This window comes from Ochotona curzoniae, unplaced genomic scaffold (assembly GCF_017591425.1).
Source record: "Ochotona curzoniae isolate NIBS_2020 unplaced genomic scaffold, NIBS_Ocur_1.0 contig_523, whole genome shotgun sequence".
Classification (NCBI taxonomy): Eukaryota; Metazoa; Chordata; class Mammalia; order Lagomorpha; family Ochotonidae; genus Ochotona; species Ochotona curzoniae.
The window spans coordinates 9,811,818-9,831,657 of NW_024466459.1; the positions used below are offsets into that span (position 1 = coordinate 9,811,818).

At 57.7% G+C, this 19,840-nt stretch overlaps 1 protein-coding gene across 2 annotated transcripts in view; it reads right to left on the minus strand.

Annotated features, from left to right (window-relative positions):
• TMEM104 (transmembrane protein 104) overlaps positions 1–19,840 on the minus strand; it is a 45,549-nt gene that overhangs the window by 22,511 nt on the left and 3,198 nt on the right. Inside the window, exons 3-8 of one of the 2 annotated variants that reach the window (XM_040989711.1) lie at positions 13,195–13,316; positions 10,940–11,021; positions 10,483–10,579; positions 9,953–10,033; positions 7,610–7,709; positions 7,166–7,274 (exon numbers count right to left, since the gene is read on the minus strand). In XM_040989711.1, coding sequence (XP_040845645.1) covers positions 7,166–7,274; positions 7,610–7,709; positions 9,953–10,033; positions 10,483–10,579; positions 10,940–11,021; positions 13,195–13,316 — 591 coding nt within the window. Of the gene's footprint in view, positions 1–7,165; positions 7,275–7,609; positions 7,710–9,952; positions 10,034–10,482; positions 10,583–10,939; positions 11,022–13,194; positions 13,317–19,840 lie in introns of both variants that reach the window. The other variant, XM_040989710.1, reaches the window with a different exon arrangement.

The window sequence follows — 19,840 nt, forward strand, 5'->3', positions numbered from 1 at the left end:
CCTTGCACAAGCATCCTCCCTAGTGGGTGGTCAGCAGGGGGCACTTTCCACAAGGAGTAGGGCAGGTACTTGGCTCAGGGTCAAGGCAGCCAATGGCAAATGGATATGAAGAGTCTCTTTTCTCTTGCCCAGACTGAAAACAGCTGCACGGGAGGAAAGCTGCCCCTACCTGTTGGGAGCATAGTGAGTATCAAGGCCAGGCTGGTACCTGTGGCAGAACTGTGGACGGTTTGGCAAGGCACAGGCAGTCCGTGACTCTGCCCAAGGCAGTGCCCTGGGAAGCTGGGATTTTACCAGGTGTACTGTGGGAAAATGCAGATTCCCGGGCTCTGCAGCTGTAGAACCACACAAGGAATGGCCCAGGAATCTATATATATTTTTAACAAGGGCCCGAAGGCCATGTCAGGCCAGTGTCCAGGAACCAGGCTCTGCGCTCCTGACCTGAGGGCAGCAACATACCTGGCAAATCTCCCCGGAGACAGATTACCAGCAAGGGATAGCCCTAGGGCTCCTGAGAAATGAGGGTCCGGAGGGACCTTCCAGGGAATGTCTCAATTTGTGGCTGAAGGAAGCTGCAAGCTACACTGGCCCTGCATGGCCTGTGCCTATTCCGCTAGTCACACTCACGGCCTCTGCCTGGTCACACCGCGTGTTCTCGGCTCAGCCACGAGACACTCTGAGGTCACGTTAGTCAGATGCCGGCATTCATGAGCACCTGCCTGCTTAACAGCTCTATGAAGGTCCCCTCATACCCATGTCCTTGCACTTCCCTGCAGGCTAACAGCCTCTGGGGTCCCCAAGTTTCTCCTCCACTCCTCCAGCAGGTGCACAGGGCAGGTGTGACCTGGGGGAGCATGGTTATTGGGACAGAAGTAGCCAACACAAAGGAGAAGGAGGACAGTCCAGCACAGGGTTGCATTCACAGCCAGTGGGCACAAAACAAGAGCACACCTCCTAGTATTCTAAAGGCAGAGGAGCCTGTTTTTATGTGTTGAGGGGTGACTGTAAGGTTTGTCTTTTTTCGTTTGCTTGCACAATGAAGTAACAAAAAGTAGGGAAGGGGTAGGCCATTTTCTTAAATATAGTTGATTTTAATTCTCTGCCCAGAAATTGTGGTTTTGGCAATAGAGAAAGAAGCAGAGTGTGGGCTCCCAGGCTGCCTGAAGGAACAGACTGGAAAAGCCCAGGCCCTCACCCTCAAGGCAGTGGATGGGATCAGCCTGGGGGGCAGAGGCAGAGGGCAGGGGCTTGGGAATGGAGGTGCACCAGGTCTTCTTGCCCTAAACTGTTAACGCGCAAACAAGGGGCGGGGCTCAAGCTCCAAGGCCAGGGTGTGCCTGAGATCGGTGTGAAATGTGTTTCAAAACGGTCCCAAAAAAGCATCGGGCAGAAGGTCCCCGGCAGGGAGGAGTGCTCCCCATGGAGACCTACTTGGAAGCCTCCCAAGCAAACAGGCTTGTGCACGGGTGTGGACTGCAGGTGCATGAGCGTGGGCGGCAGGTGCACAGCATAACCCCAAGTGCCCTGGCTCGGGGCGCAGGGGTGTTCCTGGACACTGTTCTCAGGGGGCTGCTAGCAAGGTCTCCCCGAACTGCCTGTCTCTCTGGTTACGCACAATGGGCTCTGCACCCGGATACTTGGAGATTGCCCTTTATACCAGAACTTTCCATTTATAAACGCTTGATTTTTATAGCACAACATTCTCAATGCACTGGCGAGGCTCAGTATTTTGGGGAAAGCTGGGCAGGGGGCAACTCCTTCTGCAAAGACAGGAGTCATTTCATAACGATGAACCCCCTTTCCCTTCCCACACCAGAAGTGTTTTGCACATGTGAATGTTCATCCCCAGGGGATAACACCAGGGGTCAGTGTGGAGGGCAGCTGCTCACAAGGCCACTTTTCGGATCTCAAGTTACTTCCCGGGGTGAGCCGGGTCAGGGGCTGACCAGCCAGCCCTGCCATGCTCAGTGAGATGGGCCTGCCAGGGGCAGGTGGGATTTGCGCTGCCGGTGACTCCCAGGTGATGGATGGAGATGAGGAAGAAGGCCCAGGGACGCGGCACCGTCCTTTAGGCAGCGGCTGTGGCAGAGGCTGGACGTGGGGCCATGATGGATGGTGGGCTTAATGCCAGCCGACAGAACCTGTGTCCCTGAGAGCTCCATTAAAAAGAAAACTACAGGCCCTCTCCCTGGGCAGAAGAGGCCCGGCCTAACAGCAGCAGTGCTAAGCCAGGGCATGGGGTTGGGATCACAGTGGGGCTCGGGGACCACTCAGGTGTGCTGTTGGGGCTGAGCAGGAGCAGGTGTGGGGGGAGGGGAGACACCGGAGGGTGAGTGTGGCGGGGCGGTGGGGGCCTTGGACTGAGGCTGGCCAGACAGGCAAGTGCCACAGTGACAGGCAACCTGAATTCCTTCACAGAGAGGGGGTGGGGTGGAAAGCACACGGAGAACAAGAAGACAGGCGGCTCTCCCCGGGAAGGGCGGCGCGGGCGGCGGAGGGAAGGAAAACGTGGACCTGTGCCTGTTATTGATTTCCTTGAAAAGGAGAGACACGGAGCCTTTCAAGTCAGTCACTTCGATCTGAGCATGGCCCTGGTGGAAGTGAGGGCTCCCTCCATCCAATGGGGCCCCCAGCTCCTGCTCCTGGTAATGGCTCAACCTCGAGGAGTCGGGCAAGAGATTCCTTCTCCCTGAGACCCCATCTCTGGCATGCTGGGGGGCTTGGCACCAGTGCAGATGATACACACTCCATAGACATGCCACCCTGCCACAGGCTCAAGCTGCACTCCATGTCCACCGAGCCACACCCTCCGTGGTGCGGGAGTTGGGCCCAGGCAGGGGCCAGCGGCGAGGAGCTGATGTGGGGGACGGGGTGAGGGCGGGCTGGGGGATTGAGCAGCACCCTGAGAAGGAGGAGGAGGAGGAGGAGGCAGCCAGCCCTCTGACCTGCCCGGGAATCCCCGCACACCCCCGTGTTGCGAAGGCCCCTGGACATCCCGAAGACCCCTGGATGTCCCGACCCAGTGAGCCACTGCCTCCCCAGCCCAGGCACCCAGGCAGCTCCTGATCTGCTCTGGTCTGCTGTTGGCCCAAGCCCTGATAGAGCAGGCAAGTGCTCACGAGGCCGCCTGCTTCCCAGATGCCTGAGTCCCGTGACGCCCTGGCTGGTCTCAGACTTGCCGTTTCCCATTCATTCCCACCTCCCTATCCCCCTGCCCCGGTCACTGGTCCTGAAGGCCTCTAGGCCACTTCCTGCTCCAGAACTGGTAAGAATAAATATTCAAGAGGTGGCAGTGGCGACCCACTTACGAGCAGATGCCACAGCCCTGGGGCACAGTGGCACATGCGCAAGACAGAGGCCAGGGAGCAAGGTCAATGTCCTTGGGAACAGGTGCCCCTTCCAGCCCCCGAGAGGTCAGGCAGAGTCCCTGGGAGACTGGATGTGCAGGCCCACCAAGCCAGGGGCCCAGGGCCCTCAGCACGAGTCAGGCTCCGAGGGCCGAGTCTGTGTGTGGCCCCACGTGCCACCAGCAGCACAGACCTGCATCTTGGGCAAGCAGAGCAACTGGGCTGCTCTCTGCTCTGGCTCTGTGACCCCCAGGGAAGCTTGTGTCCATGTCTGTACCATCATGAAATGGGATGACACCACAGACCGAACCTTGTGGCTGGGAGACCTAAACGGGAGCCGTGACAGTCATGGGTGATGGGCCATGGGCACGGGCACAGGCAGGCAGGCAGACTGGGGTAGAGAAGCTGTCAGAGCCTGGCACGGCACTGCTGGGCCAACGCTCACTCCCTGCTCACATCCCTCACAAGAAGGGGACTGTCTCCTTGAGCGGTTTGACTGGAGGAGGAGAGCGCTGGCTTTGGGAAGAGGAAGATGCGCTGTTTCACTGATGCGAGCTGACAGAGGTCGGTGTCAATGTGCGGGTCGGAGCCAAGACGCAATCAGAAGGCAGGGCCTCGGCGGAGGCTCCCTCCTACACTACCTGGAGCCTGAATCTCAGGCCATGCTCCTCCAGAAAGCCTGGCGGACAGGGCGCCCACTTCTTCATGGAGCTGTCTGGGAATAGTGCCCTCAGACTAGGAGATGGTACTCCATGCCAGGCACCTGTGCCTCTCCTGAGTTATCTGTGCCCTGGGAGTGGAGCTAACATCTAAGTATAAGCCACAGGCAGCCCATGAGGGCCCCCTGCGCCACCAAGCCCCTTTACAACCCCATCTCCAGCCAGAAGCTCCACTCTGTCATGTGTGCCCCAGGTCGTACGTGGCCGGCACCTGTCCACTTGGGAAGTGGCCACTTATGAATGGCCAGGAACTTTCAGCACTTGGGGGAATCCCCACTGTCCCCCAAGGCTTCTCTCACACCCTCTCTAGAAGGAGGGGCACCCAGAAAACGAGCGGAGAGATGGGTTGGGAGGCTGTAGCACCCACGGGCCTGTGGGCATGGAAATGGGCTACCCTGGCACACACCCAAGTTCAGATATGGTCTCTAGTCCCTCTGAGACACCAGAGAAGTGGGGTGGGGGCAGAAGGAATCCCAAATATTCACCAGCTAGGGGGCCATGTCACCGCCACACCCCCAGGGAGCCGCAGCCCGACGCTTTCCCACTGGGGTCTTCAAAGGTTGGGTGGTGGGGCCTGAAAAGGCGACGGGGCCAGGCCACTGTTGGCCCCCTTCGAGGTGGCTCCCTGGAGCCTACGTGGGGGCAGCAGGTGAGTCACAGCCCACCCCCCGCCATGACACCCTGCTCCGTGGCTTCGCCCAGGAAGGAGGGGGAGACTCTGAGTCATGCGGGGCTGCACCAGGCATCGCCAGACACGGACAGGGTCTCGTAGGGTGCGTGGCAGCAGGAGGAATTTTCCATTTCTTAAGGTCAAAGGCTTGGGAAGGCGGCTGATAGCTGCTGTGTGTGTGCACGCGTGCACCCTAGAAGTCAGCACTCCAAAAACCCTCCTCCTGGATGTGTTTCCCAGAGATCGCTTCCAGAGCACTTCCGGGAAACTGAAACCACAACAGAAACACCCACAGCCTCACCCCAAAACAGCCAGCAGGAGCGGTTATCACCGGGCTCTTCAGAACTGCAGGTATGCGCGTCGTTTCTCGAGACACACGGAAGGGGGGCTCTGACTACAGTGCTCCCCGACCCCCACCCCCAACCCGCCTGCTGCTTTGCTGAACATTCATGGGGAACCGTCTGGCAGTGCCATCAGAAGCAGGTGGTGGCGGTGACAGGAGCTATGGTGGGAGTCTCTAGAAGGGAGGGACAACATTTCCAAAGTCTGGAGGCCACGGCAGGACAATGACCCTGCTCCCTGGGGTCAGTCGTGGCTACTGGGTGGCTTGTGGTGCTCTGACCTACAGGACACGGAGCAATGAGCCTTGTAGGTACGACCTGAGAACAACGCTGCTGCAACTCCTAAGACAGCTACAGCTCATGGCTGCTGGAGGAAAGCTGCTCCTTCCTGCCAGCCCCCCGTCCCTCCCCGCAGCTCTCTGCCCATGCAACTCACCCAGCGTCAGAGGGGCTGCCCAGTGTCGGCAGTGCCAGGGACTGCGGTTCTGCAGGGACTTAGGCCCCGACAGGCACACACTGAGCTGTCAGGGACTTCTGAGATAACATTCAGGCCCATCTGCCTCAGCCACCGGCTCCCTCTGCCCCCAAACCAGGTAGGAAGGCACAAGTAAACCCAAAGCTTCCTGCACAGGCCGAAGCCCCCAACCTCCCCAGACTGGAGAATGACCCAGAGGAACTGGCTGTGGTTGGGCAGACAAGCCCACTCCGGCTCCGCTGTCCCACCTGCTCCGTGTCTCGGCAGCTCACGCCGGTGGTGCCAAAGGGCTCCTGCTGCCAAAGGGCTGCCAAAGGGCTCCTTCTGCCGGGCTGGAGTTACCAAGACACAGGGGTAAGGCGTCCGTCATGGGGCAAGGGCTTCACAGGCATGGGTGAAGGGGCAGTGCATAGGTGAGAGTAATACCTGTGGGTAACAGACCAGGCAATCGGCAGCAGCCCAGAACCGGAGGCCTCCCCAGTGGACGCCCCGGAGCCTGCCAGCCTCATCGCCTCCTCAGCACCTCCTCCTCGTCCACGCTGCTTACTCACACTTTTTACCACTTTGACCCTACAAAGGCAGCCAAGATGCTACAGGGCTAAGACCTGAGTGGTGCCGCTGGTGCCTGGGCATTCCTGTGCCCACCTGCAATCCCATGACAGGGCAGCACTCCTACCAAACCTCCACCCTCAGCAGTCACAGCAGAACCCATGAGAGCAGAAACACTCGCCAAACAGAAAGAGGAAGAGAAAGCGCGTCCAGGTCCTGGGCCACTGGCCTCCCAACAGTCCACAGGGTGGGGAAAGGGGGCGCAGAGAGCACGCTCGGGAGCCCCTGGCATTATCAGACCCACACCCAAAGCACGGCGTCGGCAGGGTCTGCAGCGACCTCTGCCAGGACAGGGATAATGACATCAAGAGACCAGCCCCCTGAGAGCTCCGCTCTCGCCCGCCCCCAATCAGCCAAGTGGCCACGCGGCCCGCTGCGTGTCACCTACACACCTGAATCTGTGTCAGGGCTGAGCAGGGAATATTAATAGACACTGTGAAAGTTCAAGGGAGACATCTCAGCGTCCTGCCTGCTGAGCAGGCAGAGATAAATAACGGCTCCAGTTTTGTCTCTGGTTGGCGGGACCACCCACCCTCCACTCCCCACCCCCCTGCCACAGCACACAGCAGTCAAGAACCAGCCTGGGGAGTCATGTCCTTCCCCACCCACAGGGCCAGCTGAAGAGTCTGTTCACGGTCAGGGTCAATGGTTAGGGGGGCTTAGGCCAGTACCAACCCACATGCTCTTGGACTGGCCAGGTGCAAGGTCAAACCTTGGCAAGCCTGTGTAAAAGAACCTTTTGCCAAGTGCCCCTGAAACCTTGAGCTAAGTTACGACAGCTCACAGCCCCAGAGCTGGCAGGGACCTACGTGCCAACTTGTAACCACAGATGACTCCCAGGCCAGGCTGCCTCCCTCTGGGGCTACGCGTGCAGCAATGCAATCCACCAGGGTGCGAGGCCTTGCAGCCCCTCTTCTCTGGGGCATGGTCTCCCCAGGAGGTCAGAGGCAGCTTGAACAGCCTCAGGCACCCGGAGCGGCCGGAGCGGGGCTGAGCGCACTCACCAAGTAGATGCGGTAGGCGTCCACCCGACGCAGGGGCCCCCAGCATTGGTCAGTGTCATTGTGTCTGGTGTCCGCATCCACGCCGCAGGAGTCATTGCCAACAGAGCTGCTGTGGGAGACAAGGGGAGAGCCCGGGGTTCAGGGCTGCCCTCCAGGCAGCTGCCATTCCCACTGCCCATGAGACCTCCCAGAAACCCCCTCGCAGGACAGGCCCTAACTATCTCTGGAACCCAGACGGTCCCGCTGTCAAGAGCCCCTGGTAGGCATCCTAACCATCGTCCCCGTGGGGCAGGAAAAGGGACTGTGGTGTACAGTGGGTCTCCTAAGGATGTGGGCGTGGCCAGCTGTGGCTCACCCGGGCCATGCTTCCTCCCTGGCCACCTGCCTCGACGTGGCCGAGGAAGCCCATCTGGCCACAAGCAGCAAGGAGGGGGAGGCACTCACCAGGTCACCTGCATGAGGGAGAAGGGCACGGCGGCGGCGTAGATGGCCAGGTCCCCGTACAGGTAAATGATGATGCAGAAGTAAAACAAGTTGACCCCCACTGAAAGGAACAGAGCTTGAGTCAGGGAGCCAGACACAGACAACCCTTTTCTGGGGACTCAGACACCACTCCCCTCAGAGCTTGCGCTTCCCCCAGCCGACCCTGCAGTCCTGACTGTCGTTTCCGCTGCTTATGCTGTGACGCTGGCAGGAGACACATCAGCTTGTGACTGTCACCTGAGAGAGGCTCACTGAGCTGGGAGCACTGGACAGGTGCAAGCGGAGAGCGAAGCATGGCCGATGTGCAAGGAGCCAGGAGAGCCTTCCTGCTGAGGTCAGGCGGCAAGGGGGTGAGGGGACAGAAGGCAAAGGAGGGGCCCAAGCCAGAAGCCCACTCCCGACCCCTCTCCACTCCCCACAACCAGCTCCTGTAGGGGTGACTGGCAAGCGTCCTTGCTGAGCAGTAGGTGTCATTACTGGACGCAGAGCAGGATGACCCAGGCCCCTCCTGAGCCAAGGTCAGGGACTAGAGCCAGCATTTCTGATGATGAGAAACAAGCGCGCGCGCAAACACACCCCACCCACTGGAGCCCCATATGGAGGGGGTGCCCTGCCACAGGTAAAGGTGACACATGGACCCTCTATGAGCTAAACAGCGCAGGCTGGGACACGGACCCTCTGTGAGCTAAAGGAGTGCAGGGCAGTGGTTTTTGGGCAAAGGCGCCTCTGCCCACTGCCACCGGCTGACATGTGGCCACATTGGACGATGGTTCTGACTGTTTTAATTCAGGGGAGCTACTGCCATAGGCCAGGGATGCCAGCCTAACGAAAAATGGCCTGTGCCAGATTTCCCCAGAGCTGGGCTTGGGGGTTCCCATGGAGGAGAAGGTGGCTGCCGGGTCCCACAAGTTTGGGGTGGAGGGGACTATTCCCATGCCAGGGTGTGAGGATGGCAGCTGAACTACCAGTTCCTAAAGGAATCAGGGCTCACTGAAGACCGGGAACATAGGACAGGCAGGTGCTGTGCCTCCCAGGGGCCTCATCCTGGAAAGCTTGTGTGGGGGAAATTCGGGGACCCTCCTGGCCTAGCGAGATGGGGAGTAACAGAACCGGATGGGAAGGAAAGCACAGAAGTGGGCTAGGGCCGGCCAGCGAGGTTCTGGTCTTGTCGAACTCCGGAAACATCTGCGAGGCAGGTCTGGGAGGGAGGATGGAGCCGGGCCCTCGGAGTGACCCTTCCCCGATGGTCACCCCCATCTGACCAGCAGCCTGATGGTGCCACCAGCGACGAGCTGAGCAGCAGTCAAAAAGACCCTCATTTCAACAGGACCCCGGCTTTGAATGTAGCCACACCAGAGACTGGAAGGAACAGACAGGCCCATGCCCAGCACAGGAGGGCCTCTGCCAAAGGGGCAGCCAGCCCCCAAAGGGAGTCTGTGAGGGGAAGGATGCTCAAAGATTCTGATTCCCAGTGAGGTAGAGCTGGTCGGGTCTGGGCACCCACAGCTATCTGACTGGGATTGGTGTTGTGGCACTGCACGTTAAGCCTCCACTTGCCATGCCGGCTTACCATACAGGCACAGGTTGGTGCTCTATTTCTAATCCAGCTCTCTGCTGTTGTTATGTCTGGTAAAGCAGTAGAGGACAGCCCAAGCCCTTGAATCCTTGTACCCAATGTGGAAGACTAGAAACTCCTGGCTCCCGATTTTGGTCTGGCCCAGTACTGGTCATTGTGGCCATCTGGGAAGTGAATCAGCAGAAGGATTCCTCTCTCGGACTCTTCCCTCTTTGTAATTTTGCATATATACATATATATATATATATCTTACTAAAGAGATCCGTCTTCCAAAACAACAAGAGTTGCTAATGCAGGCATAAGAGGTTGTCTCTGGAACATCCCTGGGCTGGGAGGACCCCTCCAGGTTGCAGCCAAATCCCAGTAAGGAATCGGGTAAAGAGGGGCCAGGGGAATCCAGACCCTCAGGCCTGCAGCAGCCCTAGGCATGGGCTCCTGGCGCCCTCTGCTGGTCACCAGGGAGACAGGTCGTGTGTGCCTGTGGCAGATCCTGTCCCTTCTGGCCGGTTGTCCCTGGCCCACCAGAAAACAACCAAGCCAGGGGACTTAAGCAACAGACACAACGCTATTGGCTGGCATGCGTGGGCTGACCGTTGCTGGGACGGCCACCCCCAAGCAAGCAGTTGGAGGCTGTGGGCTCTGGGAGGGCACTTTGGGGACTCCTCTCCACGTCTCCTGGCAGTCAGAGCAGAGTCCCAGAGGGGGACACCCCCCCCCAAAATGTCTACCTTTGCTGAAGAACATGGAAGCCATTTGTCCCATTTCCACTCGGTCTGTGATCTCGAAAAGGCTGGGAGAGCCACGCCTCTCTGTGGAGCCAAAGGAACAGGGGGAGGAGATGGTTCTTCCCCTCGCAGGATGGAATTCTCCAGAAGAGCGACAGTCTCAAGGGTCACCCCCTACCAGGACTCCAAAGGGCACTGGGGGACACTGGGCTGAGAGGGGCAAAGGAATCTCTGAGCCCTGGCCAGCCAGACAGAGAGGCAGGGGGGCAGGTGGGAGGGTGGAGAGAAGCCAGTGACCCATCCCCCAGATCCCAGGCATCTCACTGTCCCAGAACAGAAGCACAGGGGTCAGGCCACGTGCCTGGTGGGGGACAGAGCCAGCAGGGCCAGGCCTGTGCCCGGACCCCAAGCCTGTGCTGCTGGGTCTCCTAACAGCACCTTTCTGGAAAACGCCTCGGGATGTCTACGGGCCCCCTCCCAGCCAGGACCTTCTCTGCAGGGAGCGGAGCAGGCACTGGCACCCCGAGACTTACGCACAGACAGGATGGGCCGTCTCTCTGCCCGCTCGTAGCTCTCCTGCACCAGAACGTCGCTGTCTGAGGCTGTGGAGGAGTCGTCATCTTCCTCCTCCTGCTGCGGGGTTCGGGGAAGGAAGAGGAGGGAAAAGGAAGGGTGTTCTGACCTTGGCAAACCACAGCGGCAGATCCACTGCCTCTGCTCTTTCTAGGCGGCGACCTGACTAGAAGGCTCTCGAATGTCCCCAGGGCCACAACCCAGGACAGGTTCCTGGGCACTAAGGGTCAGGGGCTGGGGAGCAGAGCTGCGAGGTGGCCCTGGACCAGGCTGCACCATCCTCCAAGCTTATCCTGCTGAAACCTCAGCCCTGGGGCGAGAGTCCAGGGGGTGTTAGGGGGCACCGGCAGCCGAAATCAGTTCTGGGGTACAGGACTAAATGGAGGTGCTGCCTGGGAACAAGGGTGATGTACCCACCTTGTGGCTCTCCATCCTCTTCCAGTGGAGCTGCGCGTTGGCCACGGCCATGGCCTCTATCACGAAGGTGGTGGTCATGAAGCTGGGGCGCAGGGGATGAGGCAGGAAAGAAGTTGGAGATGTCACAAAGGAAGGGAAAAGGGTCGTGTGCTGTGGCGTAACGGGTTAAGCTACCAGCTGCAACCTCCTATGGGCACCAGTTGGAGTCCTGGCTGCTCCACTTCTAATCCAGCTCTTTGCTAATGTGCCTGGGAAAGCAGTGGAGGATGCCCCAAGTGCTGGGACTCCCACCCGCATGGAAGACCCAGATGATGTTCTTGGCTTCTGGCTCCTGGTTTCGGCCTGGCCCAACCCCCACAGTCACAGCCATTTGGGGAGTGAACCCGAGGACAGAAGTTCTCTCTCTTTCTCTATCACCCATCTAAATAAAAATAAACTAAAAAAAAAAAAAGGCCTGCCAACAATAAGCCTAAAGGCTTCTCTGTGTGAGCGTGGACCCTCAGGAGCTCTGGGGATGACGCTCATCTGCTGAAACAGGTGTGTGTGTGTGTGCACACCTGAGGGCTTGGGCTCTCCCACAGCTGGAGAAACAGGCTGATGGGAGGGAGGGAGCTGGGGCGGGCAGAGGTGAAGGGGTGCACTGGGGCTCTGGGGACAGACCCCAGGGGAGAGGGGGGTTGCCAGAGGGAGCTTATTCCACCCCTGCCCTCACCTCCCCGCTTCTGTAGGGACAGCGTGCTGCCGTTCTTGCTAGGACGTGGGCACAGGGAGACACAGGGCAGGTGATGCCCGCAGGACTCTCCCTCCCTTTGGAAGGACTCTGAGTTCCTGACTCCTCTGGCTCCTACCAACAGCAGCCACAGTCCACAGTGGGCCTGGGAGAGGGCGCCAGACGCTGGCCTCGAGAAGTGACTAGAGGGACCCAGCGGACAGCCGGCTGCTCCCGGGCTGCAGGGGCGGGCTGCTTTCCGGAGCCCACCCTTGTCCCAGCCCTGCAGACATGTAATTACAGCCCCAGGGAGCCAGCTCCCGAACAGCCTCCGAGAGAGGTTTCTCATTATCTTGCTTAAGTGACCATTTTCAGGGCTTTTGCTGCTCTCCTGTTTCCGGAAGTAAAACTGAAATCCATCTTAATTAAGGCATCAAGAGACTGCACAGAACCGACTCATTGATCAGGTTCAGCAGAGATTAGCTGAGCCCTGAGGGGTGGCAGGTTCAGTGGGGTGGAGGTGGGGGCTGGGGGGGCTCCTGGAACCACCTGCGCTGAAGGACTTGTAAAGGGGACGGCTGAACCCCACACGGGTAAGGACTCCCAGAGCTTGGGACCAGTCCACTCCAGCTCCCCCACAAAGGCACTGAAACTCCAGGGAGTTTTCGCTCCCTTCCAGCCCCTGCAGGGGTCTCAGAGAGGGCTTCCCTGGCTCCTCAGGCTGTCCTCCGTGTCCCCGGCCACGTGGCTAGAAACTGAGTCAGCCTTGCCTTGCAGCCCATCCCACACTTTGCCTTTTTCCCCCATTACCTTCCAGTCTCCTCTCTACCCACTGCCTGCCTCCCCACCGCAGCTGCAGGTGGGCTCTGCCAGGCTAGGGAAGCAGGAGCCCATCCCGCTCCTGGGGAGGAGTTCTGAGGGTGCCACACAGGTGTTCCTTTCCACACCTGCAATTGTGGATTCCCACCAGGCTTGGGGAGGAGAGCAAGGGTTGGAAACGGCTGCTTCTAAATCCCTCCCTGGCCTGGAGCACCCACACAGTGAAAGCCCTGGGAGAAGCCTTCGGTGGACCAACTCCCTGAAACACCTGTGGATGGACCCTGCACCTGCCTCAAGAAGCAGGTGCCCCTGAAGGCTTGGGGAGCCCCAGGCAGGCAAGGTCATAAACCCTGGCTCTGAGTCAGCTCCAGCGAATCCTGGGTGGCCAGCTGACTCCTGTCCTCACCTGCACTGCTGGACGCGTTCTCTGGGGCTAGGTGGCATGTTCTCAGAACTGGAGCTCCCAGCAGAAAAAGCATAAAGCAGCCAGCAGGAATTGCCTCACCCGCAGCCCATCCGAGTTTCTCACTGTTCCTGCGGTGCAACTGCCCCATTGGCTGGAGAGGGCGGGAACTCGGTGTCTGCCCTACCCCAGCCCCCCTCCCGGGCCTGGTTAGGACTCACTGACCTACAAGAGAGGCAGACAGACACTCAGCCCCCCTCCAGCACCCTCTGGGGCCCAGGGCTCAGCTCCCGGGCTGGGTGACTGCCTCCCATGGCCTCTTACCTCATAAAGCCCAGGAACATGAGCAGGAGGAGGCTGACGAGCCAGCCGGCTGTGGCGAAGGCCTTGGGCATGGTGAGTGCGCCCGTGCCCACGATGAGGTTAAACATGTACACCAGCCCCACCTGGAAGCAACAGGAGCGACACTCAAGGCCAGAGATCGGCTGTCCTTTGCCCCTAGCGGCTCCCAGGGATAGCTGTGGACGCCATGGCAAGGCATGGAAGCAGTCAAGAGAAGGCAGGACCACACCTGAGCCCCGCAGAGCCAGCGCTGCTGTGAGGTTTCGGGAGCCAAATGCCAACACCCGGGCAGCAAAGCACCACACTCTGGCAGCTCTTTCGGGAAGCTCTGAGGGTGGCGGGGTCTGTTTTGGCCATCATCTCTGCCACTTCCTCATCACTTGGCGATTATTCAAAGCTGTGCCACAGATGCTAGGGCTTTCTGCAGAGTTCCTGTGGGACACAGGCCCCAAGGGACCCCCACCCTCCTCTCTGCCACCCCTAGCCACCATCCTCTGGGAAGGACATCAACATCCATACTGCCTTTATCCTGGGCCACGCCTAATGACAACTCCGGAGTATTGGGGGAGGGGGAAGTACATCACTCACGTTTCATACAACACACCCTTGAGATTCAGTGGATGCTGCTGCTGTGGTCACACCCTAGGAAACTACTGCCACTAGCAACAAACGCCCCTCTTGGCCACAGCCGACTGCCCGCCCGGGACGGGTGGCAGGGTGGTTCTGAAGCTCCACTGACTCATTCCATTTCCCCTGCTCAGTCTCTTCCACTCTCCCCTCTCCCCCTGCAGGATCTCAGCGGGATGCTCACCCCTTCCCCACCTGCACACCGTCACAGCCAATCTGCTGGTCCCACTGCCACGCGCCCAACCCGCCTCCTCCCCTCTTTCCTGCTGGGGGGGGGCAGGGGGCCAGCACCTGTTCTCCCCCGCTCCGGGACAGGTTCCTGGAGACGTTTTTTTGGACCCACAACAAAGGGCTCCTTCATCGGGGAGTGGCAGCATCAAGGCGTTCCTAGTTCCTCTGTAAGGGGCCTGCTGGCATTTCCCACAGTGATCCTTGGTACTTCAAAGCCCCAGGCCGGCAGCGCCTGGCACTCAGGGTGAGGGTGCCGCCCCTGACTTGTGGGAGGCAATGAGACTGGTTTGGGGTATGTACCCAAAGCCTCACTCCTTCCTGGCTCAAAAACAGCCATGTCTTCGAAGGACCCTATGGTGCAGCAAGCTAAGCTGCAAATTCGGGTGCCTGCTTCCCGTGTGGGAGTGCCTGGTTGAGTCCGATCCAGCCTGGGAGGGAACCGATGTGAGCTCAAGCGGCCTGGCTGTAGCAGGCATTGGGGAGAGAACCAGCAGATGCATTTCACATAGTATTTTCTTAAATCAACAAGAACAATAATAATAAAAATAAAACAGGAGCCTTCATTCTCCCTGCCCTCCCACCTGCCTTTGTGGGGCACAGGCGCTTGCTCCCGCAGGAAGCCACGCTGAGCTTGGACTTCTGGCATTACCCTGCTGGAATTCTCTCTTCCCACTGGCTCCTCCGCTCTACCGGCACACCTCCTTGACACAGGAGCCTGGCTCCCCTCAGCAGCACTCGCCAAGCATGCACTCTGCCTTCATCTCCAACCGCGTGGCTTCCACACTCGCTCCTCCCCAGGACTCTGAAAACATCCCGGAAGCCCTCCTGCTGTCACACCTCAGCCTCTGTTCCCTTCCCCTCCTCTGCCCACCTTGCCCACGGCACCTGGCCTGACCCGAGACTGGGCCTTGCTGGCTGAGTTTCGATAGCACAAGCCCTTTGCAGACTTCCCATGCACTGCCAGCTCCTCTGTCCACCTGAGCGTCCCCCCAGGGGCCCCCTACACTCTGCCTCGCAGGGCTACTGCTCCCAGTTCCGAAGTCTCGTGGGGGGGCACCTCCCAGCTGCTGCCTCTCTTTACAATTCCCATGAATCCTCCCAGCCAGTCACAGCAGGTGACTCGTACTTGCTCTTCCGGTATGCTAAGTCGCTTGATTTAGCCTAGGCTTTACTGCCCGCTTGTTTATTTAGAAACAACAGACACGGTATCTCTGGTAACAGCCGCCCAGCTCTCATTTTTCACTTCCCGTTCTTAGAAAGGCACACTTTTCTACATTTTTAAATGTTTCTAGGATAGCTATGTGCTGAATTTGTCATCACAGACACAAAGTGAGGCCTGTTTGTGCAAACCCAGATTTTTTTTTTAAGCATGAAGAAGTAGAGACAGGGCTTGTCAACCATCACCCCGAGGCTCTGGCTGGGAGGACTGATGGCAGAACAGGCCTCAGGGCTAGTGTGGTGGCCCAGTGACTGAAGCCACTGTTTGCGGATGCCAGCATCCCGTACTGGGGTGATGGTTAGAGTCCCAGCTGCTCGGCTTCTGATATGGCTAACTGCTTACGTGCCTGGGAAAGCACGGGATGATGCTCTGAGTGCTTGGGCCTCTGCTGCTCATGACGGAAACCCAGGTGCGGCTCCAGGGCCACGGGCTTTAGCTGGAACCAGGTCCCAGCCTCAGGCCTGGCCATTGTGGTCACTGGGGAGTAAACCAGTGGATGGGAGAGCTCTTTCTCTCTCCCTCTGTCACTCTTTCAAATGAACAAATACATTTTACAAAGAGGGAGAGAGTGTGTGCCAGGCTTCCCAGCACGTGTCTATTGGCATGCGAGGGCTGGGTGAGGTATGGCAGGGGGCACCTTGTGGAGGGAGAACAGCTCTGCTCACAGCATATCTGTTCCTGTACAGGATTCCAAGCCCTGCTGGGGCTCCTCTCCTACCCCTCAACTCCTAGCCGGGCTTTCGGGTCCATCCAGATGCTACTGCCACCACAAAGCTCTCCCAGACTTTCAAACTTGTCTTGCTTCCCACTTGCGAATTCTGGGAGCAATAACACCTCTTATCCCAGGGCCTAGCCATTGTGGCAGGGCAGTTAAAGCAGCTGCTGGCACCTCACAGGGCACTGGTGTGTGTTCAGGCAGCTTTATTTCCCACCCGGTTCCCTGCTAATAGCCCAGGAAAGCAGTGGAAGGGGGCTCAAGTGTTTGGGTCCCTGTTGTACACAGAGCAGACCTGGATGAAGCTCCTGGCTCAGCCCTGGCTGTTGGGGCTTTTTGGAGAACAAACCGGCAGATGGAAGATATCTCTCCTTCCCTCTAAATCCGCCTTTCAAATGCATACATGCATATACACATACACACATAAACTTTAAAAGCTTCTTATTCTCCATCCTGGAGGCCCTCCATAGCTGTGGGCTAGCCATCACAGATTCAAACAAACACATTTACCAAAAAAAGAAAAAAGAATTTGACTGTACTGAACAAGGGTCTTTTTTCTTGTCACGATCCCCTAAGCAATGTCACCACTTTACACAGCATCCACCGGTGTAAGAGCTGCATGGCCCATAGAGGGTCCAAAGTGCACAGGACACTGCGTGTAAGGTTATCTGGTAACATCACGCCTTCTATACGGGACTTGTGTCTATAGGAGGTCCTGAGCCCGCGTCCCACAGGAGCTGGAGGAAGACTATCTACCTTCGCCCCGTTTCTAAACCTGAGGCTAGCGGTGGACATTGCTCAGCCCATGTCACAGGTGCCTAAGGACAGGAGTCACCCACATAACCTCTGACCGCAGGCGGGCTGAGGACCGTTTCAGGTGTCACAATCCCCACGTGATCTCAGGAAGGTACGACAAGGGATCACCTTCCTACAGCAGCTGGTGGGTCCCGCCCAACACAATCAAGCCCCACTCGGGAGCACAGCCAGGACGGCCTACTGTTTACCCACGGGAGGGCTTAGCTCCAGTCACTGGTACTCTGAGGCTAGCATGTTCAAGAGTACAGGGTCGGGCCCAGCACGATGGCGTAGTGGTTAAAGTCCTCGCCTTGAACGCACCAGGATCCCATTTGGGCACTGGTTCTAGTCCCGGTGACCCCGCTTTCCATCCAGCTCCCTGCTTGTGGCCTGGGAAAGCAGTCGAGGGCGGCCCAAGGCCTTGGGACCCTGCACCCACGTGGGAGACCTGGAGGAAGTTCTTGGCTCCTGGCTTTGTATCGGTGCAGCACCAGCCGTCGTGCTCACTTGGGGAGTGAATCATCAGGTGGAAGAGCCTCCTCTCTGTATATCTTTGTAATGAAAATAAAATAAATCTTAAAAAAACAAAAGAGTACAGGGCCACCTCACTAGATCCCTTCTGCTTCTTTACTCATGTGGTCAACTGTGAGCATTTCCCACGGGCAAGGACCAAAGCTCAGAGCTGGCAGTATGATGGCAAACGCAGACTGGTCACTGACCTCAGGGAACTAGGTTCGAAAGAGAAGACAGGCAACAAAACACAGAGCCACGAGAGGCGGCTGCTTAGCCTGGTGGTCAAGCACCCACAGCGGAGTGCTCTGCTCCAGCCCCTAGCCTCCTGCTGACGTGGCCCTGGGAGGCAGCAGAGATGGCTCGAGTACACTGGCTCCAGCCACGCTTGCAGGAGACCTGGAGAGGTCCCAGTGCCCAACTTGAGCCCAGGCCAGCCTGGTCCAGGTCAGCACGGGAGTTTAAGGAATGACCCAGCAGATGGGAGCGCTGGTCTTCAAACAAAAAAGAGAACAAAGCATGATAACCACCTCCAAGAGGCGCTAGGAAGAATCAGGGTGACAGCACAGGGAATAACAGAAACACGATCAAGTACAGGGCACTCCAGGAAGGCCTCGTGGTGACCTTCAAGCTGCCATCGGATGGATGTGCAGGTGCCCGCCCAGGCACTCGATTCCTTTTGGGAAAATGGTCTGGGAAGAGACAATTCTTACGACAGAAGAAAAGAGAAAGCCAAGAGGATGAAGAAAGCTTGGGGCTGGCACCGTGGTATAGAGGGTAAAGCCACTGTCTGTGGCACTGGTCTCCCACACGGGAATCTTGGCTGCTCCGCTTCTGACCCAGCTCCTTGCTAACAGACTTGGGAAACCAGGAAAGATGGCCATGGCCCTGGCCTCTGGCCCCCCGCCCTCATGCAGGAGACCCGGAAAAATCTCCTGGCTTCAATCTGGACCAGCTCTGACCACTGTACACTTGGGGAATGAACCAGCAGAGGGAAGATTTTAATTTTGCCTTCCAAATAAATAAATCTTTTTAAAAAGAAATGATGACTATTAGGCAAAAGTTTTGTGGGAAAGTAAGGTAGCAGAGAGGTTTCTGTGAGCTCCGGGAGGCCTGCGGCTCTGGGGACAGAGGGGCCAAAGGCCTCCGAGAGATCAGAGCTGATCAACCTGGACACTGCTGACGGCTGGCCATTCTCCGCGGGAGAACCTGTCCTGTACGCCCAAGGACATTTAGTAGCACCCATGGCATCTGACCAGTAATAACTCCCCATCCCCGACAATATCATGCCAACCCCAAACGTCTTCCAACATCGTTCAATGTCACCTACTGACAACATGAACGCCAGCTCAGAACCACCAGACACACAAACACGACAAAAGAAGAATGTTCCCGAAAGCCAGCATTACAGCTCAGCACGTTAAGCCACCAGCCGTGATCCAGCATCCCCTGCGAGCACTGGTTTAAGTCCTGGCTGCTCCACTTCCACTCCAGATCCCTGCAAACACCCTTGAGAAAGCACTGGAAGGGCCCGGCGCGGTGGCGCAAGTGGTTAAAGGTCCTCGCCTTGCACGCCCTGGATCCCATATGGGCGCCGGTTCTAATCCCGGCAGCCCTGCTTCCCATCCAGCTCCCTGCCTGTGGCCTGGGAAAGCAGTAGAGGATGGCCCAAAGCTTTGGGACCCTGCATCCGTGTGGGAGACCTGGAAGAGGCTCCTGGCTTCGGATTGGCATAGTATCGGCCCGTTGCGCTCACTTGGGGAGTGAATCATCGGACGGAAGATCTTCCTCTCTGTCTCTCCTCTCTGTATATCCGCCTTTCCAATGAAAAAATAATAAAAATAAATCTTTAAAAAAAAAAAAAAAAAAAAGAGAAAGCACTGGAAGATGTTCCAAGTACCTGGGGCCTTGCCACCCAAGTGGAGACCCAGATGGTGTTCCACGCTCCTGGCGTGGGCCTTGCTGCTGTGCCACTCGGGGAGCGAACCACCAGCTGCAAGATCCGTCTCTCCTGCTCTCTCTAGAATGTTGCCTTTCCAATAAGTAAATAACATGGTTTTTGGGAAAAAATTATTTTTATTGGAAAGTCAGATTTATAGACAGAAAGAGAGATAGAAATATCTTTTTTCTGCTGGCTCATTTCTCAAGTGACCACAACAGCTAAAGCTGAACTGATCTGAAGCCAGGAGCCAGGAGCTTCTTCTGGGTCTCCCACGCAGGGTCCCAAGGCTTTGGCCATCCTCTACTGCTTTCCCAGGCCACAAGCACGAAGCTAAAAGGGAAGTGCAGCTGCCAGGACATGAATTGGCGCCCATATGGGATTCTGGTGCATGCAAGGCAAGGACTTTAGCCTCTAGGCTACTGCTCTGGGCCCCTAAATATGTGTTTTTAATTTATTTTATTTTATTTAAAGATTTATTTATTTTTATTGCAAAGTCAGATATATAGAGAGGAGGAGAGACAGAGAGAAATATTTTCTGTCTGATGATTCACTCCCCAAGTGACCACAACGACCAGTGCTGCACCGATCC